This window comes from Saccostrea cucullata, unplaced genomic scaffold (assembly GCF_032062105.1).
Source record: "Saccostrea cucullata isolate Sc308-1 unplaced genomic scaffold, CSIRO_AGI_Scuc_v1 ctg10543, whole genome shotgun sequence".
Lineage (NCBI taxonomy): Eukaryota > Metazoa > Mollusca > Bivalvia > Ostreida > Ostreidae > Saccostrea > Saccostrea cuccullata.
In genome coordinates, this window is record NW_026929506.1 from 11,250 (window position 1) to 31,355 (window position 20,106).

Here is a 20,106-nt window from a genome sequence, read left to right on the forward strand (position 1 = left end):
AAACAATGCCAATGGATTAATTATCAGTGCAGGTGTAAACAATTAAATGGATGTATACGTCTCTGGTAGATCTAAGCTTGGGTTGTACCTGGAAGTTAAAAGTGCAACCTAATTTACGAACCATATCCGGAAAATCGGGAGATTTTCGGGTTGATCGGCAAAAATCGGGTGATAAGCATGACCCGCCGGGTCATAAAAAAAATCAGGTTACGGGTTGAAAAATCGGGTGTGACCCGACGAAATCGGGTGAGTTTGCAAGTATGGAACTTCCCGTCAGGAATTGCTGTTTGTCAACAAGGTTTTTGATCTATGTTTTCCATGTAAGGATTGTTGTAATAAACTATTAAATCAATCTTATAATTAATTTTTATATATTATCTATGTAATGACATACTTTTTTTTGTTTAAGATAATATGTGCCTGTTTCGGATGAAGTGGCTTTAAGCAATTTGCTATCAAAGACCTCCAATTAACACTTTGAAAAATAGTTGAATATTGAATATGAATATGATAAAAAGAAGGCACCCATTCTCTATCCACCTTGAAGAAAGGTCTCTCCCGAGGTGGAGGATTTGTGTTTTAATGGTCGCTATGCTTATTTTTGGAAAGGATATTCTTATCCAACCATTCTGTTCCTGAGATTTGACCATTTCTAAAAAAAAAATGAACTGTTCTTGTCATTAAAATCAACTCACAGGGAAAGAAATATAAAACTCAGAAAAATCTTTCAACTTTTGTGACAGAACGCTACGAAGGGGGTCACGTGACCATCAATATCATGTGATTCACACATGCGCAGAACGATGGTTGATGTGCATTAAAATCGGAGAGGATTAATTTAAAATATAATCAACATTGAATCCAAACATCGTTTCTTTTATGGAAGTTATTCAATTTGTTGCAACTTTTTGATCAACCCTCGTATTTCAATATTCCAGACCAGTTTTAAGGCTATCAGATATATGCTTGTTAAAAGTTCATGAGCAATAAATAAACAGTAATATGAGAACATAAGCTGGGTTGTTGTTGAGAACCCTTAAAATGATTCCACAATATCACTGTGATGTCACAGCAATACATGTACTATCAAGCAACTATTGTATACTGGAAAAATTTCATTCAGAATTTGTAATTTTGAAAATCAACCATGACTCCAATGAAACATTGTAACTAAGTCTATATATTTAAACAACTGGTCAAGGTGAGAAATATTCTGTGGGACTTTTTGCAAAAAAAGAAATCTTACAACTTAGACTTAAGTTTCACCATTCTGTAATTATCTATTTTATAAAGATATTTTTTCTAAATAATTAATTTCAATAAAATTATGAAATGTTGATATAATGAAATAGTAACAATAGATTTTCGCTGCTTGGATAATTACTTTAAAATTGAGATTAGAGGTTAGTCTTAGCCAGTGAATCATAAGATTTTTTGTAAAATGGACCACAGAATAGCAAGAAAGAAGCAGAGTTTTTAAATCATACTAAAAGTTGGTTTAGAGATCTTCAAATGACACTCCACTGATCCTCTTTGCTATTCAGGTTTCGTACTTTACATTGATTTGGTCACTTTGGGTAAACTGACCAAATGAACTTCTAACACAGATATCCAAGTTTTGTAAAAGATTGTGATCTTACCTTGTCTAGATGGAGTAAGTACATCTGGTAAATCCTCATCATCTGATCCACTTACATAGCAGTCATCAGCATCTAGATTGGGGTCAAAGTCCTCTCTAAAAAAAGGAAATTAATTTAACATAAGCAAATTCTGCAATATTCTGCAATAAAACGAGGTGGACTCTGTTTTACATAGCATCATTAGCATCAAGATAAGGTTCAAATTCCTCTCTGAAGGAAAAAAATCCATATAAATGAACCTTCACTAAATTTCACTTAAACAGAATATCTTGTGAAATGTAAGGTCTTCTTTCTCTGTTTACCTTTTTCCATCATCACTGGTAGTGAGCTGCTTGTTGTCTGTTTTACTGTTTTCCTCTTCAGAGTCTAAACAGTTTGCTGAATGTTTTTGTGTCTGCGGATTCAGGGAATCATGCTGAACTCCTTCATCTTCTGTGATGTTTTCTGTAAGAGATGAAGACCTTTCTGAATTCAAGTCTCCACTGTACGGTATTGGTGAGCTACCCTCCGAGTGATCCATTTTCCCACCATATGGAATCGGAGAGCTGGGTTCATTGTAATCCAGCTTCCCACCGTACGAAATTGGAGAACTGCTCTCATTGTGACCAGTGTTGTTTCTTGTACACAATTCTTCTTCTCTTTCCTCCTCTATCTCTGTTCGCGTCTCCTCTCTCCCTCGTTTCTTCTTTTTCACAGTTTTCCTCTTTTTTGTAAATTTCGAGGTTGAGTTTTTGATAACGTTTTTTCTGGACACAGATTTTCCCTTCTTATTAGGTTCTACTTTAGAAAAACTTAAAATTTTGGCTTTTTATTATCCTGAGTATTTTTTGAGACAGAAGTTTTCCGCAGACTTTTCTCACTATTTGATTGGTTCACTGTTGTGTCACAAGTTTTACCACTATTTGATTGGTTCACTGTTGTGTCACTAGTTTTACCACTATTTGATTGATTCACTGTTATGTCACTAGTTTTACCACTATGTTTTTTTTCTTCTTTTTCCAGACAGACTTTCTTCACTGTCAGCCTGTTTTTTTCTTTTCATTTTAGTCAGTGGTGTCAGCCTAGATTCAGAATCCTTAGTGCCTGGGTCAGCACTTATTTCATCACTAGGGGTTTGATTAAAAGGAACACATTCTACATCCAGGACTGTCCTGTCCAACATATTGGATGTTGCCATTTCATATGCTGCACCAAAGTGTCCATTTGTTAATTGTATATTCCAATGTAAAACCTAATAGCCACAAACTATTGTGAATCCAGCACATTAAAGCTGAACACTACTCGTAAATAGGCATAGTCCGCCATATTTCTCGTTCTTCAACGCTCTCCCTACAACTCGTATAAAAGGAGCTAGTCAGTTCAATGTGTTTTACTATAGAGATCCGACGAGTGCAGACGTACATCTTTCAAAGCGTTCTACTCAATATCGATGAAATCATCAAATTGTACGTATTTTTTCCAAAACAGGATAAAAGTATCATGGAAAATACATGTCAAAATTGACAATACATTATATACAAACAGAAAATGAACACAGAAACAAGAAATAAACTCAAAAATATAAGATCACAATAGGAGTACTACATGTCGGCCACGAGTTTCGAGTGTGCAATCGGGTGTAACGAAAGCGAACGGTTTATATACCCGTCTGACAGTGCCTATTTATGATAAGTGTTCAGCTTTAATAGGAATAAAACATCAAGAGATGATTGTATATCAGTTTGCATAATCATGCTTAATGTGGCCCTGTTGTTCGTTTCCAGAAGATTCTGTACCTATCATAAATATGTACTTCTTGTTCTCCTTAGGGTTGATCCAAAAGTTCGTGGAATTTCTTTCTAAAATTTTATCGCGATTTGATGAAATCAATCAATAGGCATATTCATAATGAAGAGTCATAATGCAACAATATTGGAAAATTTCACCACTTTCTAGTCACCAATAAGGTCACGCGAGCTTTCTAAAATTGGATAGTTGGGAAACCCGGGGGAGACTTCGACGTAACGTCAAGTTAGAGATGTCACGTCACGTTATTTAAGAAATAATATACAATTATTGCTGGTTTTTGAGGTCAATACAATGATTTAGCCATCTGAGGAGTACAATATTCACCGAGCCCGACGGGCGAGGTGAATATTGTACTTCGAAGATGGCTAAATCATTGTATTGACCGAAAAAACAGCAATAATTGTTTTATTATATGATTCACTGATAATTGATAAAATGATACTGTCAGCTCATTACTTGTTTGCATTTTATTAAGTCCTAGCCAAATACAAGAGAGTAGCAGAATTAAAACGTTAATAAACCTTACCAGGCGTATCATTTTGAATATTTTTTTACTTTAATTTTAGAAGACGTAAAAGAAATATATAATATCAGTCTTTTTATAGGATAGATTTTGAAAGGAAGAAGTATTATCAGGGAAAACTGGCTGCCAAAAAGTAAAAAAAAATTAATGTTCAGTAATAGTGTTGGAGGAGGGGGTGTCCTTGCACACCCTCTTAATTACCACCCTTACATAATATATATATTCACTTATGTTTTGTTCACATGAAAATACAAATCGTATCAATTTGGAATTCCCAAATCTATTTTTAGATCAATGTTGAGGAAATAAATCCTTGTATTGACCTGGAACGTCACGTGCAGGTCAATACAACGTAATATTTTTCTAACATAGTTCGATCTCAGCCAATCAGAGAGATGGAAATTATTCAATCATATAATAAACAACGTTATTCAGTGAACATGGCGTTATGAATAGCAATTGCTCTGCTGGCATATTCCATGATGCGCGCTAGCCATGTTCACTGAATAATCGTTGTTTATTACTTATATTTGCATTCTTTGATTTTTTAAATGAATATCAGAGGAAATCCTGACTTACATGAGGACGCGGTCACTTGTCTTCAGTAATGAAAAACATACAGCGTTAAAATCATTACACTTGATCAATGATCCTTTTCTCTAATAAATCACAAACAATTTATAAAGTATTGCCCTCTCAAACAGTTATCTGGATACAAGCAGGGCCGTCATCACATTCTCTTAATTTTTGTTTTGATGCAGTTGTGACGTCATCGATCAACGTTATTGAAACCCTCTGATAAAAATCAATAATTTAACATTATTATGAAAGATGAAGATGCTTTTATATAAATGATTATTATTCCAGAATGCTTTTTTATGATTTTTTTTTAGCTTTTCATATTTATTTTTAATAGCTGAAATCATTCTTGATATACTAGTTAACCCTTTCGACGCCAAAGCGACAAAAATGTCGTTTACTGTGTCAACGCCAAAGCGACAAAAATGTCGCTTTATAATATATGTTTAACTTTTTTGTTTATATATCATTTATCTCAGTTTAAATTAAATACAGTAATATTTATATTTTGACACAAGTATTGGTCTTTATTTTCAAATCGGTACTGGTCTAAATATGACGTCATATTTCTTCCCATTGACGTTAAATTATGACGTAGGTTTAGGACTACGCTAGCGTTGTAAATAAAATTTGGCGCGCAATAGCATTGTTTTTTTTTAAATGATCTATACACAGGCACCTGACGTTACTTATTTTTCTTTTAGTAAAAAAATATACCCCTACCTTATAAAATTGGGTAAGGGTATATCTTTTTTATTAAAAGAAAAATATGTAATGTCAGGTGCCTGTGGATCCATAGCTTCCGACAGTTTACACTTATTTCCCCCGGCGATACCTACATGAATATAGGTATTTTAACGAGAGAGAGAGAGATATCAATTGAATGTAAATTTTATGCAGTCTTTATTTTCTAAACTCTGAATAACGCCTTATAAAATTAATGTATTTAGCATTCAAAAATAAGATTTGTTAAAATAAATTGAAATTATTGATGAAATACATTTAAAAACAGTAGTCCCTCATATTAATGTTGAAATTTTATTGAATTTGCAACTTAAATTTTTAAGAAATAAGATACAGCTTGATACTCGCAGATGCGTATTTATTTATATCTGAGCATTATACCCAGTGTTAAAAAAAATAATTTATAATTCCGACAATGATTTTATGCTTGATAATATGTAAACAAAAGAAAAATAATAGGTTAGGCTGAAAAGACAATGTGATATATTGATATTCCAAAGGCGCTCGCAATGTTCTGATAAAAGCTTAACATTTAATCAATTATATGGTGAAATCTTTTGAGAATGAAAATGAACCCGACCCCCCCCCCCCCCCCCCCTTAAAAAAAATCAAATCATTATTATTTTCTTTTTAAGTTTCAAGTTTTAAGGCCTAAGATATTGAAACTTCTTCATTTTCTATACCAACTCTAATGATTTTTGGTCGTCTTTCAACAAAAATTTTGGACCGAATAATCTTTGAAACCAAAATGGCAGTATAAATAGGCGAACTTTTCTATGATTACAATATCAGGGCCAGGAGGACTATTAACTACGGAAGCGTATTAGTGCCACTTGCACACTTCACTTTTTTTAATTTGTACACTTTAAAGTGTAAATTTTACACTTTAATCTGTAAATTTTACACTTTAAAGTGTAAATTTTACACTTTAATCTGTAAAATTTACAGATCTGTAAAGTAGACTTTAATCTGTAAATTTTACACTTTAATCTCTAAAATTTACACTTTAAAGTGTAAATTTTACACTTTAAAGTGTAAATTTTACACTATAATCTGTAAATTTTACACTTTAATCTGTAAATTTTACACTTTAATTTGTAAATTTTACACTTTAAAGTGTAAATTTACACTTTAATCTGTAAATTTTACACTTTAATATGTAAATTTTACACTTTAATCTGTAAATTTTACACTTTAAAGTGTAAATTTTACACTTTAATCTGTAAAATTTACACTTTAATCTGTAAATTTTACACTTTAAAGTGTAAATTTTACACTTTAATCTGTAAATTTTACACTTTATTTTTAATTACCTAAACTGTTATCAGTTATGATCAAACGGTCGATTTGTGATGTTTTACCTCGGACACATGAAAAAAAGTATTAAACTGTGATGTTTACAATTGTTTGCATATTTTTATTTTACATGTACTCGTACATGTTTATTGGTACATGAACAGTGTAATTAACAGTAAAAATAAATATCTCAAAGATTTTTTTATTTGCAGTTAAGTTTGATATTACAAGTATATGGTTCTATGGTGATTATGAAAATTATGGTCATTTTTTTTTAACGTAGCATCAAAGAAAAGTCATTGAATCAAAATATATTAAATTCATTGCTGTTCCAAATTATAAACATAATATAAACATACTTTGATATCAATATCACATTCATCTAAAACATGTACATGTTTGCATATGTTTGATATGCTCTTCATTTATATTCTAAGAAAAGTTTCACTTGTATGAGTAATACTAATTTGCTTATCATTTGCATTTATTGTAAAATAGAAAATCAGAATTAAATATTATCTTGCAATATTAATGGTCTGTTGGCTGTAAAATGCGTTACTAAGGATGTATGAATATGCTTATTTGACTACGTGAATAAACAAATAAAGTGTAAATTTTACAGATTAAAGTGTAAAATTTACACTTTAAAGTGTAAATTTTACAGATTAAAGTGTAAAATGTACACTTTAAAGTGTAAATTTTACAGAATAAAGTGTAAATTTTACAGATTAAAGTGTAAATTTTACAGATTAAAGTGTAAATTTTACACTTTAAAGTGTAAAATTTACACTTTAAAGTGTAAAATTTACAGATTAAAGTGTAAAATTTACACTTTAAAGTGTAAAATTTACACTTTAAATTGTAAAATTTACACATGAAAGTGTAAAATTTACACATTAAAGTGTAAAATTTACACATTAAAGTGTAGAAATTAAAAAAAAGTAAAGTGTCAAAGTGGCACTAATACGCTTCCGTAATTAACAACAATTGCATGTATGTGGAATGTTTGGTTGTGGAAACAGTGAAAGAATATGTAAGGAACGCACGGTTAGTAATATTTTAAGATTACAGTTTTAAAAACATGGGGAAATTAATCGAAAATCATCGCACTTTTTTGTGCGCGATAAATATACAGTTTTTTTTTTCAATGGGTGGCGTTGTAGCTCTCCGGTCTATTAATATATTTTTTCGGATAGCTACAGATCTGCAGCTATTCACTCAACGCCCCGGATTTGTCTTAAGGTATATCGATACTCTGATAAGAGAGATAACTCTTAATGACATAAATGTCTTTTATGCCTTTATGAATTTTACAGGTTGACTTGTCTTTTTTGTCCAATTTTGCCCCGCTATATTTGTTTGTATTTTACTGATAAAATACACTTGGAAAGTCAATAAGGTTCAAGCAACATGCATTTTATATGAGTGGGCAGTGAATTTATGAGCCTTAAGGTCTTCTGCAAGTTCCATTGGGTTGCAAAAACTCTCTATGTTTAGCGTTAGCGGACAACTGGAACTCGGAAACCGAAAGGTACATTTGAAAACAAACAGATCATAAAAATGTACAAATTTATATATTAAATGTTTGCCACACAGTTAACTCTTTGAGATCGGCACCTCTTTTTGTGTACCAAAAATTGTAATTTCGCTAAACCAGTAGTTCATCTTTGACACAATGTACATGTATATTCCCAGATGATGTAGAGGAATTCTTCATGATGTGCTTTTCCATTTCAGTATGTGTGTTTTTATTGGATAGAAAGATTTTTTTACTCTAGTGTGGACGCTAAAAAAAAAAATGCCTAGCATGCAAAATTTCAAGTCACGTTCTGTAACTTCGAGGTTCTGAGAAAGAGTTATTAACAAAATGGTTAATATATGATGCCCATATTATAAGAACCGTAGTATTAATACAGGATATGCCTATCTGCATGACCTCATACAAAAAAATATTTCAACACAATTTAACTAAATATGAAAAGCCGCCATTGCAAGTAAGTTGATGCCATTGCAAATACATGTACACTGCAGTACACCCATCATTGATCAAACTATGCATTTTTTGATTTTGCTTTGATTTTTTTTATTCATTTTAGAACTTTCATAAATCTGAGTTGGAAACGAGACAATCTTTGAATAGACATATCAATAATTAATCTTTGACGAGATTTGATCAATTCCAGGAATTCATTTTCATTTTTTTTAGGATTAGACTGTGGAGCTCTCATATGCTAAAACATGACACATGACTCTCGGCTGAATTTTTTTTTTGTCAAGCAGGTAAGAATTTATATTTGGGGATATGATCGTAATTGACCAAGTCATTCCGACATTTGGACTCTATTTTACAGAAACCAATTTCTATAACGTTTTTGAGGTGATGTTTGATTGTTGTGTCCAAGTGTTAAGCGTCGATAGCACCCCCCCCCCAAAAAAAAAGATTAAAAACGAAGTTCAGCAGCATTCAATTCTTTACTGCTCTAGATACAGTCTGATTTACTTGAAGAATAAAAGCAAATAAATATAATCAATGATTTTAATTTTTAAATATGGAATAAACTTTCGCAAATTAATATATTAAATAAATGAGCCTGCTGTTAAAATTATGTTTCTATTATGTTTCAGACGAATATATTGAATTAAAAAAAATGGAAAGTGAAATTCAAATATATTTAATCAACGTACTTAAAAAAAGTAAAATTTAAAAAATCTGCTTGGTAGTAGAAAAGATTATTATTTATGACTTAACCCTGAAAAAACAACGAGTTCATCTAATTGAAAGTAATATTTATTCTTTGATACCGAGACTGGACTTCTATCTTTTTAATGGTATTGGGCACAGGTACTTGTGGACAGGACCCCCCCCCCCTTAAAAAAATACCCCCTTATAATGTATAGTGGGATATTTTTTGGTGGAGCGATTGTTTTGGGATTTTGACGATTTTTTTCATATTGTACACATGGTGAATAAGTGTAAGAAATATAATTTTTGGAAAAAAAAATGTCCAATAAGCCCCGAGGTTGAATATCGGGGAGGGGGGGGGTGGGTTCATGTCCACAAGTTCCTGTTGGTATAGGGGTGGGGGTTATTGTATCAACACAATAAAGATTACATGTATTTAAAAATGTTGGTAATGTTTAGTACAACATTACATTTTCAATGAGTAACGCCAACGTTGTTTTGAGGCGTCTTAATTATTAAAATGCTCAAAAAATACTGGAAAAATTACATAAATTGTATATTTAAAAGTTATGCATATTTGCATTCAGAAAGTACCAGGCTATATAAGGGCCCGTTTTCTTGTATACAGCAGTCATGAATTATAACATATAGTAGAAATATTATTTAATAAAAGAGTTGTGTCTCTTTTGTTCTATTTTTATTAAAGTCTTTCCTTGCAATTGCTAGTTATTATAGGATTAATGTTTGCTTACTTAACTGTACTTAGATTAAAATTATTGGAATAAATATGACTATTATAAGCATTTTCCTTACATCCAATTACTTTGGTTAAACAGGTGCTTTTTCATTATCAATTTGACGCTTTTTTCCTGACGCAACTATTTTACGTCTTAGTTGACGTCACAGTACGGCATCTGTGACGTTTTAGTAGTAACGTTATTCGGCGTCGAAAGGGTTAAAGAAATTTCCTCTTTCTGAGTGTTATTACCCGAGTGTGAAGAGTTATCTTTCTTTGTACAAATATATATGATATGAAAAAATTAAAATATGGCAGTTATCTACAACTTTAAAAAGTTTTATTTTACAACTAAATACACTGACCAAAATTAAATTTTTAAAGATATAAATCAGCAATTTTAAATAGTCTGAATTTCTTTTTTTCCAAAAAATATTATTATAAACTTATTTTTAGTGCTTTTACGAAACACTTCATATATATACTTCTCAACATGTTATGTCTGTGCAGTAGAACTTGTTCTACACGAGTGAGCTAGAGCAATTGCACTCATAGCAGAAGCAGTTGCGTCTACAATCCTATGAACGCAGTTGCTGGCTACAGGTTCATAGTGGGAGAGAGCAATGGATATGCAAATATAGAACAATGTCGCCCAAATGTCCAATTTTCATACGTAATTCTACAAAATACTGTCTTTTTCTCCATTTTGTTCTCAAGAAAAGCCTGGGTATCCTCTCGCACCAACTGATCTTCATTTTTTACTCATATTTCAAAATACTACCCATCTTTCTATATGATGTTCCAATTTCAGTAGCAATATCAGGATCAGAACGGCAGCCGACAACGTCCATTAATATTTTGTCTAGGGGGATACTTACTTAAACAGAGACTCTAAAAGAGACCACACCTTTTATCAACGTCCATGGAAATTCCAATTTTTCTTAAATTTCTTATGCCACTGAAAAACCAGTAACTAAATGCATTTTTCCCAAGCCTATGTCTATAATATACGCGTTTAAGATCGAGTGATCCCGGGACTTTCAAAAGAAGTGTCACTTGACCAAATTTTGACGTTAACTAACAACTTAAAGATGAGCAATAAATTATCAACTTATAAACTAAATATCCAGTAAAATCAGTAAAACTCTCACACAAAGGTTTAAAAAATATCAGGCAATCGTAATAACGACATAATTTTCCTTTTATATACCACACAGGGCGGTTTAATTCTTATTTCACGAATTAAGAATTTAAATGATAATAAACGCGTTAATGTCTCCCCCGCATTTCCAAACAACCGTTTCTATGGCAACTGACAAAAAGTTACAATCAAAGATATTTCAAAAAATTTTTAATTTAAAATATTCATCAATTGTCTATATTTTCCTTTGTAATTTTCATCCGATTTCACTGAAAAATAAATGAAATATGAAGAAATTCCACAAACTTTTGGATCAACCCTCGTACATGTACATCCATCTGTCAAGGATTTTCACCATTAAAATTTTTCAAAGATAAGAAACCAAATGTTTCGAAATAAAACTATCTTATCTCTTTTTAAAAGCCTTATGAATGGCAAAAGGCAAACCCCCTTTAAAATCTTTAAATTCTTTTTTTATATTAGCATCAAAATTTTTGTAATCAATATTTATGACCATTAGCTCCATTTTCAGCTAGAAGTCATAACAATGCAAAATTGCAATAAATTTTGCATTGATATTAATTCTTATGTTTGCATAAGATATTTGATTTTTATTTTAAAGGATCCATATAAACTTGGCTCTGAATATGAAATATGTCTATTAGATACCAAGAATTTTTCCCTGAAATATTATTAACAAAGTTAAGGATTAAATGTTTAGACATAAAAATAATGAATGTACCTTTCTTGTGGAACTCTTTTTCAAAGCTACAAAAATGTTTAATTTTCTTAAGGTTATTAATGTTCTCTCTATCAAACAATAAAATAAAACAATGATTCATATACTCACTATAGCTGCAGTCATCAGCATCTAGATTAGGGTAAAAAAAATCATATAAATGAACTTTACTAAATTTCACTAAAATAAGACATTCTGTGAAATATAATATCTTCTTTTTCTGTTTACATTTTCCCATTATCTTTGGTAGTGAGCTCCTTGTTGTCTGTTTTACTGTTTTCCTTTTCAGAGTCCATACAGTTTGATGAATGCTTCAGTGACTGTGGACTCGGGGTATCATGCAGAACATCTTCATCTTCTGTGATGTTTTCCATTGGACATAAAGAATTCTCTGATTTTTGATGAAGTGCATAATCATGTATCATGAAGATGAAGTGTCAGACTAGACACCCTATTTGCTTTGAAATATTACCATAAGGTAATAGCAAATCTCCAAGTTTGAGTTTGTGCACATATATTAGAAATATCATTCCAATCATTATGGTCACTACGGGTCAAGTGGTTAGATCCTCTGCAGAGTAAGGAGCTGATCCATATGTTGCGGGTTTAAATCCACTGTGAGATGTGGAGACCTGTCTTTTTTGATGAGACCAGCATAAACGAAGGTCCGGTGTCGTAGTAGTTGCCGGCATAATAAAGATCCCTCCCTGCTCAATGGCCCCGGGTGCTGAGTATAAGAATAAATTTGCAGCTCTCCACCTGCAAGTGGTGGTGTCTCCATATGAGTGAAAAATTCTCGAGAGGGACTTTAAAAAATAAATTATCACCATGTTATCATCCCTCCTTCTCACAGATAGACATAAACAGGACCTTGGCACGACCTCTTTCAAAAGAAAAATAACATGAAGCAGAACTGATTTTTATTTTATTTTCATTTGTCATGACATATAAAAGCTATATAACAATTAAAACATAATTAAAATTTTGTATAAACAAAATCAAAACTATTTACATAATTATTAACAAATATATTAAACTTTTGCCTTACCTTTTAACAATAAACCATTGTTTGTTATCATTTTCCTGTACTTCTATTGCCAACCTTAATGCCTGTAAAGCATGACTAAAGTCACAACCAAATTGTTTTTGTCATAATTTCATTAAATAATGAAAATTTCAAACATTAAATCTCAAACTAATTGAAATTCATTTAGGGAATAACTAATCTTCTAATTTGGTATTTGCGACCGTTAATGCTGATTTAACGGTCGCAAACTGAGTTTTACCGGCGACGATTAGAAGATTAGTTATTCCCATTCTAATGCAATCCTTGCATTTTGTTTGTTGTTAACGTCTTATTTTGATAAATTTTGTTACATGAAATATGTCACGGAGCATTGTGTTTTTGCGTCGCTCTATAATGATGTCACAATGAAAAAGCTTTCACGCTCGTTAATGCTCGTTTTACTGCTTCAAACATCAGTGAAATAGCCAATCAAAAAATGTTTTACAAAACTATTGCATTAGAATGTATGTTTTACAATGTAAATTGACTGCACCAAATTCTACACACCAAACATCTTTACTGAAATATATCAAATGATAATAATGGTAAACAAGAAAATTTTCTGACATGGGATTTCCTCCCTATTACATGTATGATAATACTTAGATTAAGCTTCTAGCTGCACAAACCAAATAATCACATTTAAACAATAAACACATAACCACCAGGTAACATTTACATTCCTAAACCTTAAGATATGATATACAATTATGTCTATCCTAATTAAAAGGGGGGGGGTCCCATCTCTAATGAATATTATGAGAAATAAAATAATTTCTTTTCAAAAATATGGGGCCAAAATTTGATTTGAAACATTGACATAGACATTTTATAAAGGAATTGTTGATTGATCTCATGGCTGAGTTATCTTCCTTAACAACATGACAGCAACAAAAAAAAAAAACACAAATGTATTGAGCATATGAAAGTGGATAGATTTCTTCCCCATAAAATTGATAAGCATTATAAGACAGTTCATTAAAAACAGCACAGGAAATATTGCTATACTATTTGATTTTTTACAATGGCTTTTAAATCTGAAACAATTATTTATATTCAGCAGTTTCTTCATCTTATTCTCTATCAAGTACACTGGCAAGTTAAGTATGCATTTTATAACAATGAAGACAAAAATGAATTAATAATATTATTTCAACTTACACCTGTTACAGCCAGGTTTAAGGATAAAATTGTGTATGTGTATTTGTCAGCAATATATTATTGAAAACAATTAATCATAATGGTTGTAAATTATCCATGAAACTACAGGCCTGCATTGAGGTAACAAGATCAAACTCCATTGTTTTGTTATTTTCGGTGGTACATGTAAGGTAGACTAGGTTTCATTTTAATCATAAATGGTCCTTTAGTTTCCACTAATTGACGAATCAAAGAAATCAATCTGTATGCATCTTCACAGACAGTATGCCCCAAATTATCAAAGCTTGATGTTACAGAGCCCACCTTGGTGTTGTGTTGTTGAACAACTCATGCCCTTGTATACCGTATGGTAGTCATCATAAAGTGGTCATTAGGAATCCCCTGAGCTGATACTTGACGAGGACCTGCATATCATGTACTCTAGTCAACATTAGATGACAAGCTTTTTCATGGATCACACTTTCATACATTTCGGTTTCCGTAATGATGATTGATGAGGTTTTCCATAAGATACTTCACCGCTTCATTCTCTCATTATTATATTAAGATATTGTGAAGTCCACTCCATTGACAGATGACGTTCATCCTGTTCTTTAGATGGCAATCATAATATGATATTCTGGAGTCCGCTCCGTTGACAGATGACGTTCATCCTGTCCTTTAGATGGCAATCATAATATGATATTCTGGAGTCCACTCCGTTGACAGATGACGTTCATCCTGTCCTTTAGATCTTAATCATAATATGATATTCTGGAGTCCACTCCGTTGACAGATGACGTTCATCCTGTCCTTTAGGTTTTCCTCGTACCTCTGTACGTCCTCAGGTGATATCCTTTTAGCGCTCTCCAGTATCGACTTGTGGACCTCCGCTCTCTCTTTCTTTGTTATGTACACACCTTTCTCAAACCGCTGCCACGCTTTCTTACGAGTGTACTTCTTCAATTTAATTAGAGCATAGACTATGGCCTGCAATGATTCAAGAGTCATTTTTATCTGTTCTTATTAATTCAATGAAGTTAGTTTTAAAAGCAATTCAGTTTGTCCTGTATTTCTTTTTTTGCCTTTGAGCTTAATAACTCTCTTTAAACCACGTTCTATATATGAGTGTGTGAATATATACTTATCTTTTTCCCTATTGAAAATTCCATTATGTTTTAAGTTTTAGTGGAAAGACTAAAAAAGACTATTACTTATGCAACATAAACTTCTTAATTAAGTACATCAATAATACAAAAGTTTGAATCCCTCACTGACAATGTGAAGTTGTATTTTTTTAATTTAGATATAAAACCAACCTCTGGTATCCAAACATCCAGGACGTAGTTCCAGTCAGGGAACTCATCACTAGCAACCTTTGTCTCCTGTTTGTACCAGGCCAACATGGTGTTCAAAATGTCTTCATGCTAAAAAGAAAACAAGATATGGATAAATACATTTGTAAAGTATATGTATATCATATTTTGCTCAACATGGAAGCAATAAGAAAATGTTTTCTAAAATCATGAATGAAGAAAAGCTGTTATTATTGCTTCACAATATCCAAAATTCTATACACTATGAGTTCATCATATCTTGTGAATCTCTAAATTATGCAGTTTTCATGACAAAATTAAATGTAGATTATCAACTTGGTGTGGATTTGACTAAAGACAGAATAGGAAAAGGAAGCTGTCCATGAATTTACATGAGAAAAAAAATAGATTTGGTGCCAGAACATAAAACATAAAATGATACCCCCAAAATTAATGACCCTACATTATCACTAAACCCACCTGTTCCCCGTCAGGGATTGGGTTTTTAAGGCTGTCCCTCGCCCTAGATAGACCGTATCTGTAGATGGTATGCTTCTCACTCTTCTTCTTCTCCCGGAGGATATCTAGCAGATATTGCTACAAAAAATAACATCAAAGTACACTGTAGTACTTTCTAAGGATATCTAGCAGATATTGCTACAAAATACTTAAGTTATAAAAAAGATATTTATACAAATTTTCATAATACTACACATGAATTCTTTAATGAAATACTAGTATTCGAAACAATCAATTTAACCTTTAAACCAATTTACTTACTTCAATGGATTTTAAAAACTTCACAAGACTCTCATTTCTCTCTTTAATCTTCTCATATCTGAAAGTTTAGTTATACTTATCAAGTTATGTTTCTAAAAATCACTGTAATTATCCAATGCCTGTACACTGTACATGTGTATTTAAGAGTATTCAGAACAAAAGGTAACAAGCAAATAAACCTTGAAAGAAAACCTACTCATTTTTTACTATCTACTTAATAATCATTTTGTCCAAAATGTATACATGTACTGAAGAAGACACCTTTTAGTGATTTAGTGTGAAGAAGACACCTTTTGGTGATTTAGTGTGTACATGTACTGAAGAAGACACCCTTTAGTGATTTAGTGTGTACATGTACTGAAGAAGACACCTTTTAGTGATTTAGTGTGTACATGTACTGAAGAAGACACCTTTTAGTGATTTAGTGTGTACATGTACTGGAGAAGACACCTTTTAGTGATTAAGTGTGTACATGTACTGAAGAAGACACCTTTTAGTGATTAAGTGTGTACATGTACTGGAGAAGACACCTTTTAGTGATTTAGTGTGTACATGTACAGAAGAACACACCTTTTAGTGATATAGCGTGTACATGTACTGAAGAACACACCTTTTAGTGATTTAGTTTTTACATGTACTAAAGACGACATCTTTTAGTGATATAGCGTGTACATGTACTGAAGAACACACCTTTTAATGATTTCTGGGTCCGGTTCCTCTGAGCCTACAAAGATGAGACTGTCCCCACTGTCTACACTGGGGGTGGACATCGGTGAGGCTTGGGGTGACAGTGTTTGGGGAACAGGTGATGGGGGCGGGGAATTCTCACACACCTCTTCCTCCTCTGAAAAAAAAACAAAAATATTTATCAGTCATGCAGTTTCATGAGGCAAAATGTTTTCTTCTGAAAAATGAAATTATAGATATAAAATTCAAGATGATGGCTGCATTTTGTGACTATACACAACACGTGTGCTTTCTAGGATCAATGGAATCAATCAATATCTCAAGTGTGGAATAGTGAACAGAATAGTGTAGACCTTCCATGAATTCCGTGTCCTCTTCCCTTAGAGTTAAGAGGATCTTCTTGGTCATGTAGTTGTAAACCGTATCTACAGCCTGAGTAAATCTCTCCTTACCCTCACCCTCTAAACTGTTTCCCTTTTCCTGTGTTTAATAAAAAATATAATGTTATGTACATTTTAACCAGTGCCCTTTAGACACTTTCTGGTAATCATGTATAATTCTCTTAAGGAGCACAGTGCAAATTTTAAAGAAGTTAAATTTCGAAAAAGATGATCAGTAATGAAAGCACTGCTTAATAATTATTCGTTTTTATTTTTCAACAACATATAGTACATACAATTCTTGAGAAAAGTGTAATGTACAAACCATGAAGAGATCTGAATCTTTGGTGTTATAAGGAATTACTGTTCTTGGATTGCAATTAAGGGTCAACCTAAAAATTTACATAATACACGACATTTTACCTAGAGTTTACCTAAAGAACACATAGATATGTTAAAAATTCAAATTAATGCAACAAAGTCATTAATTGTCAGAGCTTTATCTTAATACATGTATTAAAGAATATTTTCTGAATCATGCAAACTATGAAAATATTAAGAAATTGAATAAAAGTGAATTATCTCCCTTTGGGAAAACTCTTCATTCAAGAAGTTACCTTTTAGGGATAGAGCTATGAGGCTCAATGAGGGTGAAGGACACCTTAACGATTCTTTTTTTCTTCCTCAGTCTTCTTACCTGTTAACAAAGGTCTAACATTGTCAGTTAATAATTCCAGTGAAAATCAATCTATTTATCAAATTCATGTACAATAAAGAAAAAAGTGGATTTCTTGAGGACCAAGAGGTTATTGTGTGGTAGCTGAAGTCAATTTCTAGGGATTTTCCACTGCTCTATCAAGGACCTAATTTAGACCCCATTTTCAATTGTAAAAACCATTCCTTTCTCCCAAAGAAATAACTGCTTGGCGGGAAAATTAAAAGAAATACTAAAATATGCAGACAGATCTAGTGTTGTTTGATTAATATCAATTTTCTTAAAACAGCTGTCCATACAGGACATCCTTTCCACTTTACCCATACAATATATCTCTCTCTAAGAGTGTATTCGATTAAGACAACTCGTGCTGCACTAGTGTTAAATATGCGCTTGCTCATTGATCGAACTCTAGTGATCTAAATAAAATATCTCATGTTGTTTAGTGTTTATATAAATATTGCGGGGAAAACAGTATATTCCCTGTATATCGGGTTTGAACAAGACAAACAATTGATTAACAAATAATATCCAATAATCAAATAAAGAATAGCAGATAATTTAATTCAAGACATCAAAGCTGAAATTAATTGTTCAACAAAATGATTTTTCACAGATACAACCACAGGAAACTGTCGTTACTTATTTTTCTTTCAATAAAAAATATACATTAGGTATGGGTATATTCTTTTTTATTACACGAAAAATAAGTACACATGTAACGTCAGGTGCCTGTGGATACAACATGTATTTTATAGATTTTTTATCCTTGCAATATTAATTAACTAGTCAATACCTCTTCTTATTGAAATAATAAAAGTAGAATAAAAATATCTCCACATACATACATGGAAATATTTTTAAATATAATAGTGACGTACCATCGTTTTTGAAGGGGGGGGGGCAATCCAGAAAAAAAACGACACTTCTATTAAGTTGGAGGAAGAGAAGGTAGGTTCCACTTCCTTCAGTACCAAATCTTATTCATACGATATGACTTTAGCCTTGCTTGGCTTTACTGTAAAAAAAGGGGGAGGAAGCATTCGGTGGTCTTTCAATGAAGATTTTTTAAAAGGAAATGTTTGGGACAAAAAGTGTGGGGAGCGCTTCCACCAACTGCTACGTGCATGTATCCCCCCGGTAAAATTTTGCACGGGTTATAATAATTGTTCAGAAAGTACCATGCCTGACATTTTTCATTAATATAGTGTTAGTATGTGTATTAAAAAAAATTAGTTGAAATATTGAACATTATTTTTACGGACTCAAAATTAAAATGACTCATGAAATTGTTCCTCCATATATATAAGATTACATTGTAATACATGCATGTAACTGAAATTGCTCTCACATTTGATCCTGCAATTATGTTGAAACTTATTTATTATTAATAATAATTCAACTTCATCAGGTAATTAAGACGAGATATCTATGCTGCGACTGTTAAATCTATCAGAATAATTTTAATGAATCAATACACATCTATTAGACATTTTTGTAATCAAGGGGCCCGTTTTACAAAAGAACTTACACCTAAGACCAAAATTGATTCTGCGATTTAATTCTTCTTGAAAAGAATTTAGAATATTTCTATGGTAACAATTTCGAAAAAGGTTAATTTAAAAAAAAAAATTATAATAAACATAAGTTTTTGGTTTAAGTCTTTAGTTCTTTTGTAAAACGGGCCCCAGAGGTGCGGGCAATAATTATATGCAGATTTAAAGAAAAAAATTATTTAAAAGAAAAAATAAAAACTGTCAATGATAACACAGCCGTAATTTTAAGAGGTTGACCTAAAAAACTAAAAAAGAAAGGGGGAGGGATATCAAAATTTAATGCAGACTTTTTTTCATTGGCGTTGTTAATTTCTAATACAAACACTGTCAAGTTTATGAAGAAACAGTTTTTGCATTATCAATGCGACTTCACTTCCCGCTATTTCTTTCACCTGTTACTCCAGTTAAACTGAGAGTATATTCGCGTAACATTTTATTTACAACTCTAGTGACTCGTGTAACCCGTGTCGCTCAATCGAATATACCCTAATTGTAACTGAAACGAAAAAAAAAAATCAGAACAGAATGAAAATCCTTTGTAATAATTTGTGGACCTTCATTTGTAATTTAGAATTACAGAATTTATAATCACTGAGA

The 20,106-nt window shown here is 31.9% G+C and overlaps 2 protein-coding genes across 2 annotated transcripts; both read right to left on the reverse strand.

The window, feature by feature from the left end:
- Positions 1-1,498: 1,498 nt before the first annotated feature.
- Positions 1,499-2,370, reverse strand: LOC134281058 (uncharacterized). Its single transcript, XM_062763521.1, has 3 exons — positions 1,943-2,370; positions 1,641-1,735; positions 1,499-1,536 (listed from the first exon to the last, which is right to left on the reverse strand). The coding sequence occupies exons 1-3, from the start codon at positions 2,158-2,160 to the stop codon at positions 1,499-1,501; spliced, it is 351 nt and encodes a 116-aa protein (XP_062619505.1). The 5' UTR covers positions 2,161-2,370.
- An 11,828-nt stretch (positions 2,371-14,198) lies between these two features.
- Positions 14,199-15,498, reverse strand: LOC134281056 (uncharacterized). Its single transcript, XM_062763518.1, has 2 exons — positions 15,395-15,498; positions 14,199-15,065 (listed from the first exon to the last, which is right to left on the reverse strand). The coding sequence occupies exons 1-2, from the start codon at positions 15,479-15,481 to the stop codon at positions 14,835-14,837; spliced, it is 318 nt and encodes a 105-aa protein (XP_062619502.1). The 5' UTR covers positions 15,482-15,498; the 3' UTR covers positions 14,199-14,834.
- Positions 15,499-20,106: the final 4,608 nt, after the last annotated feature.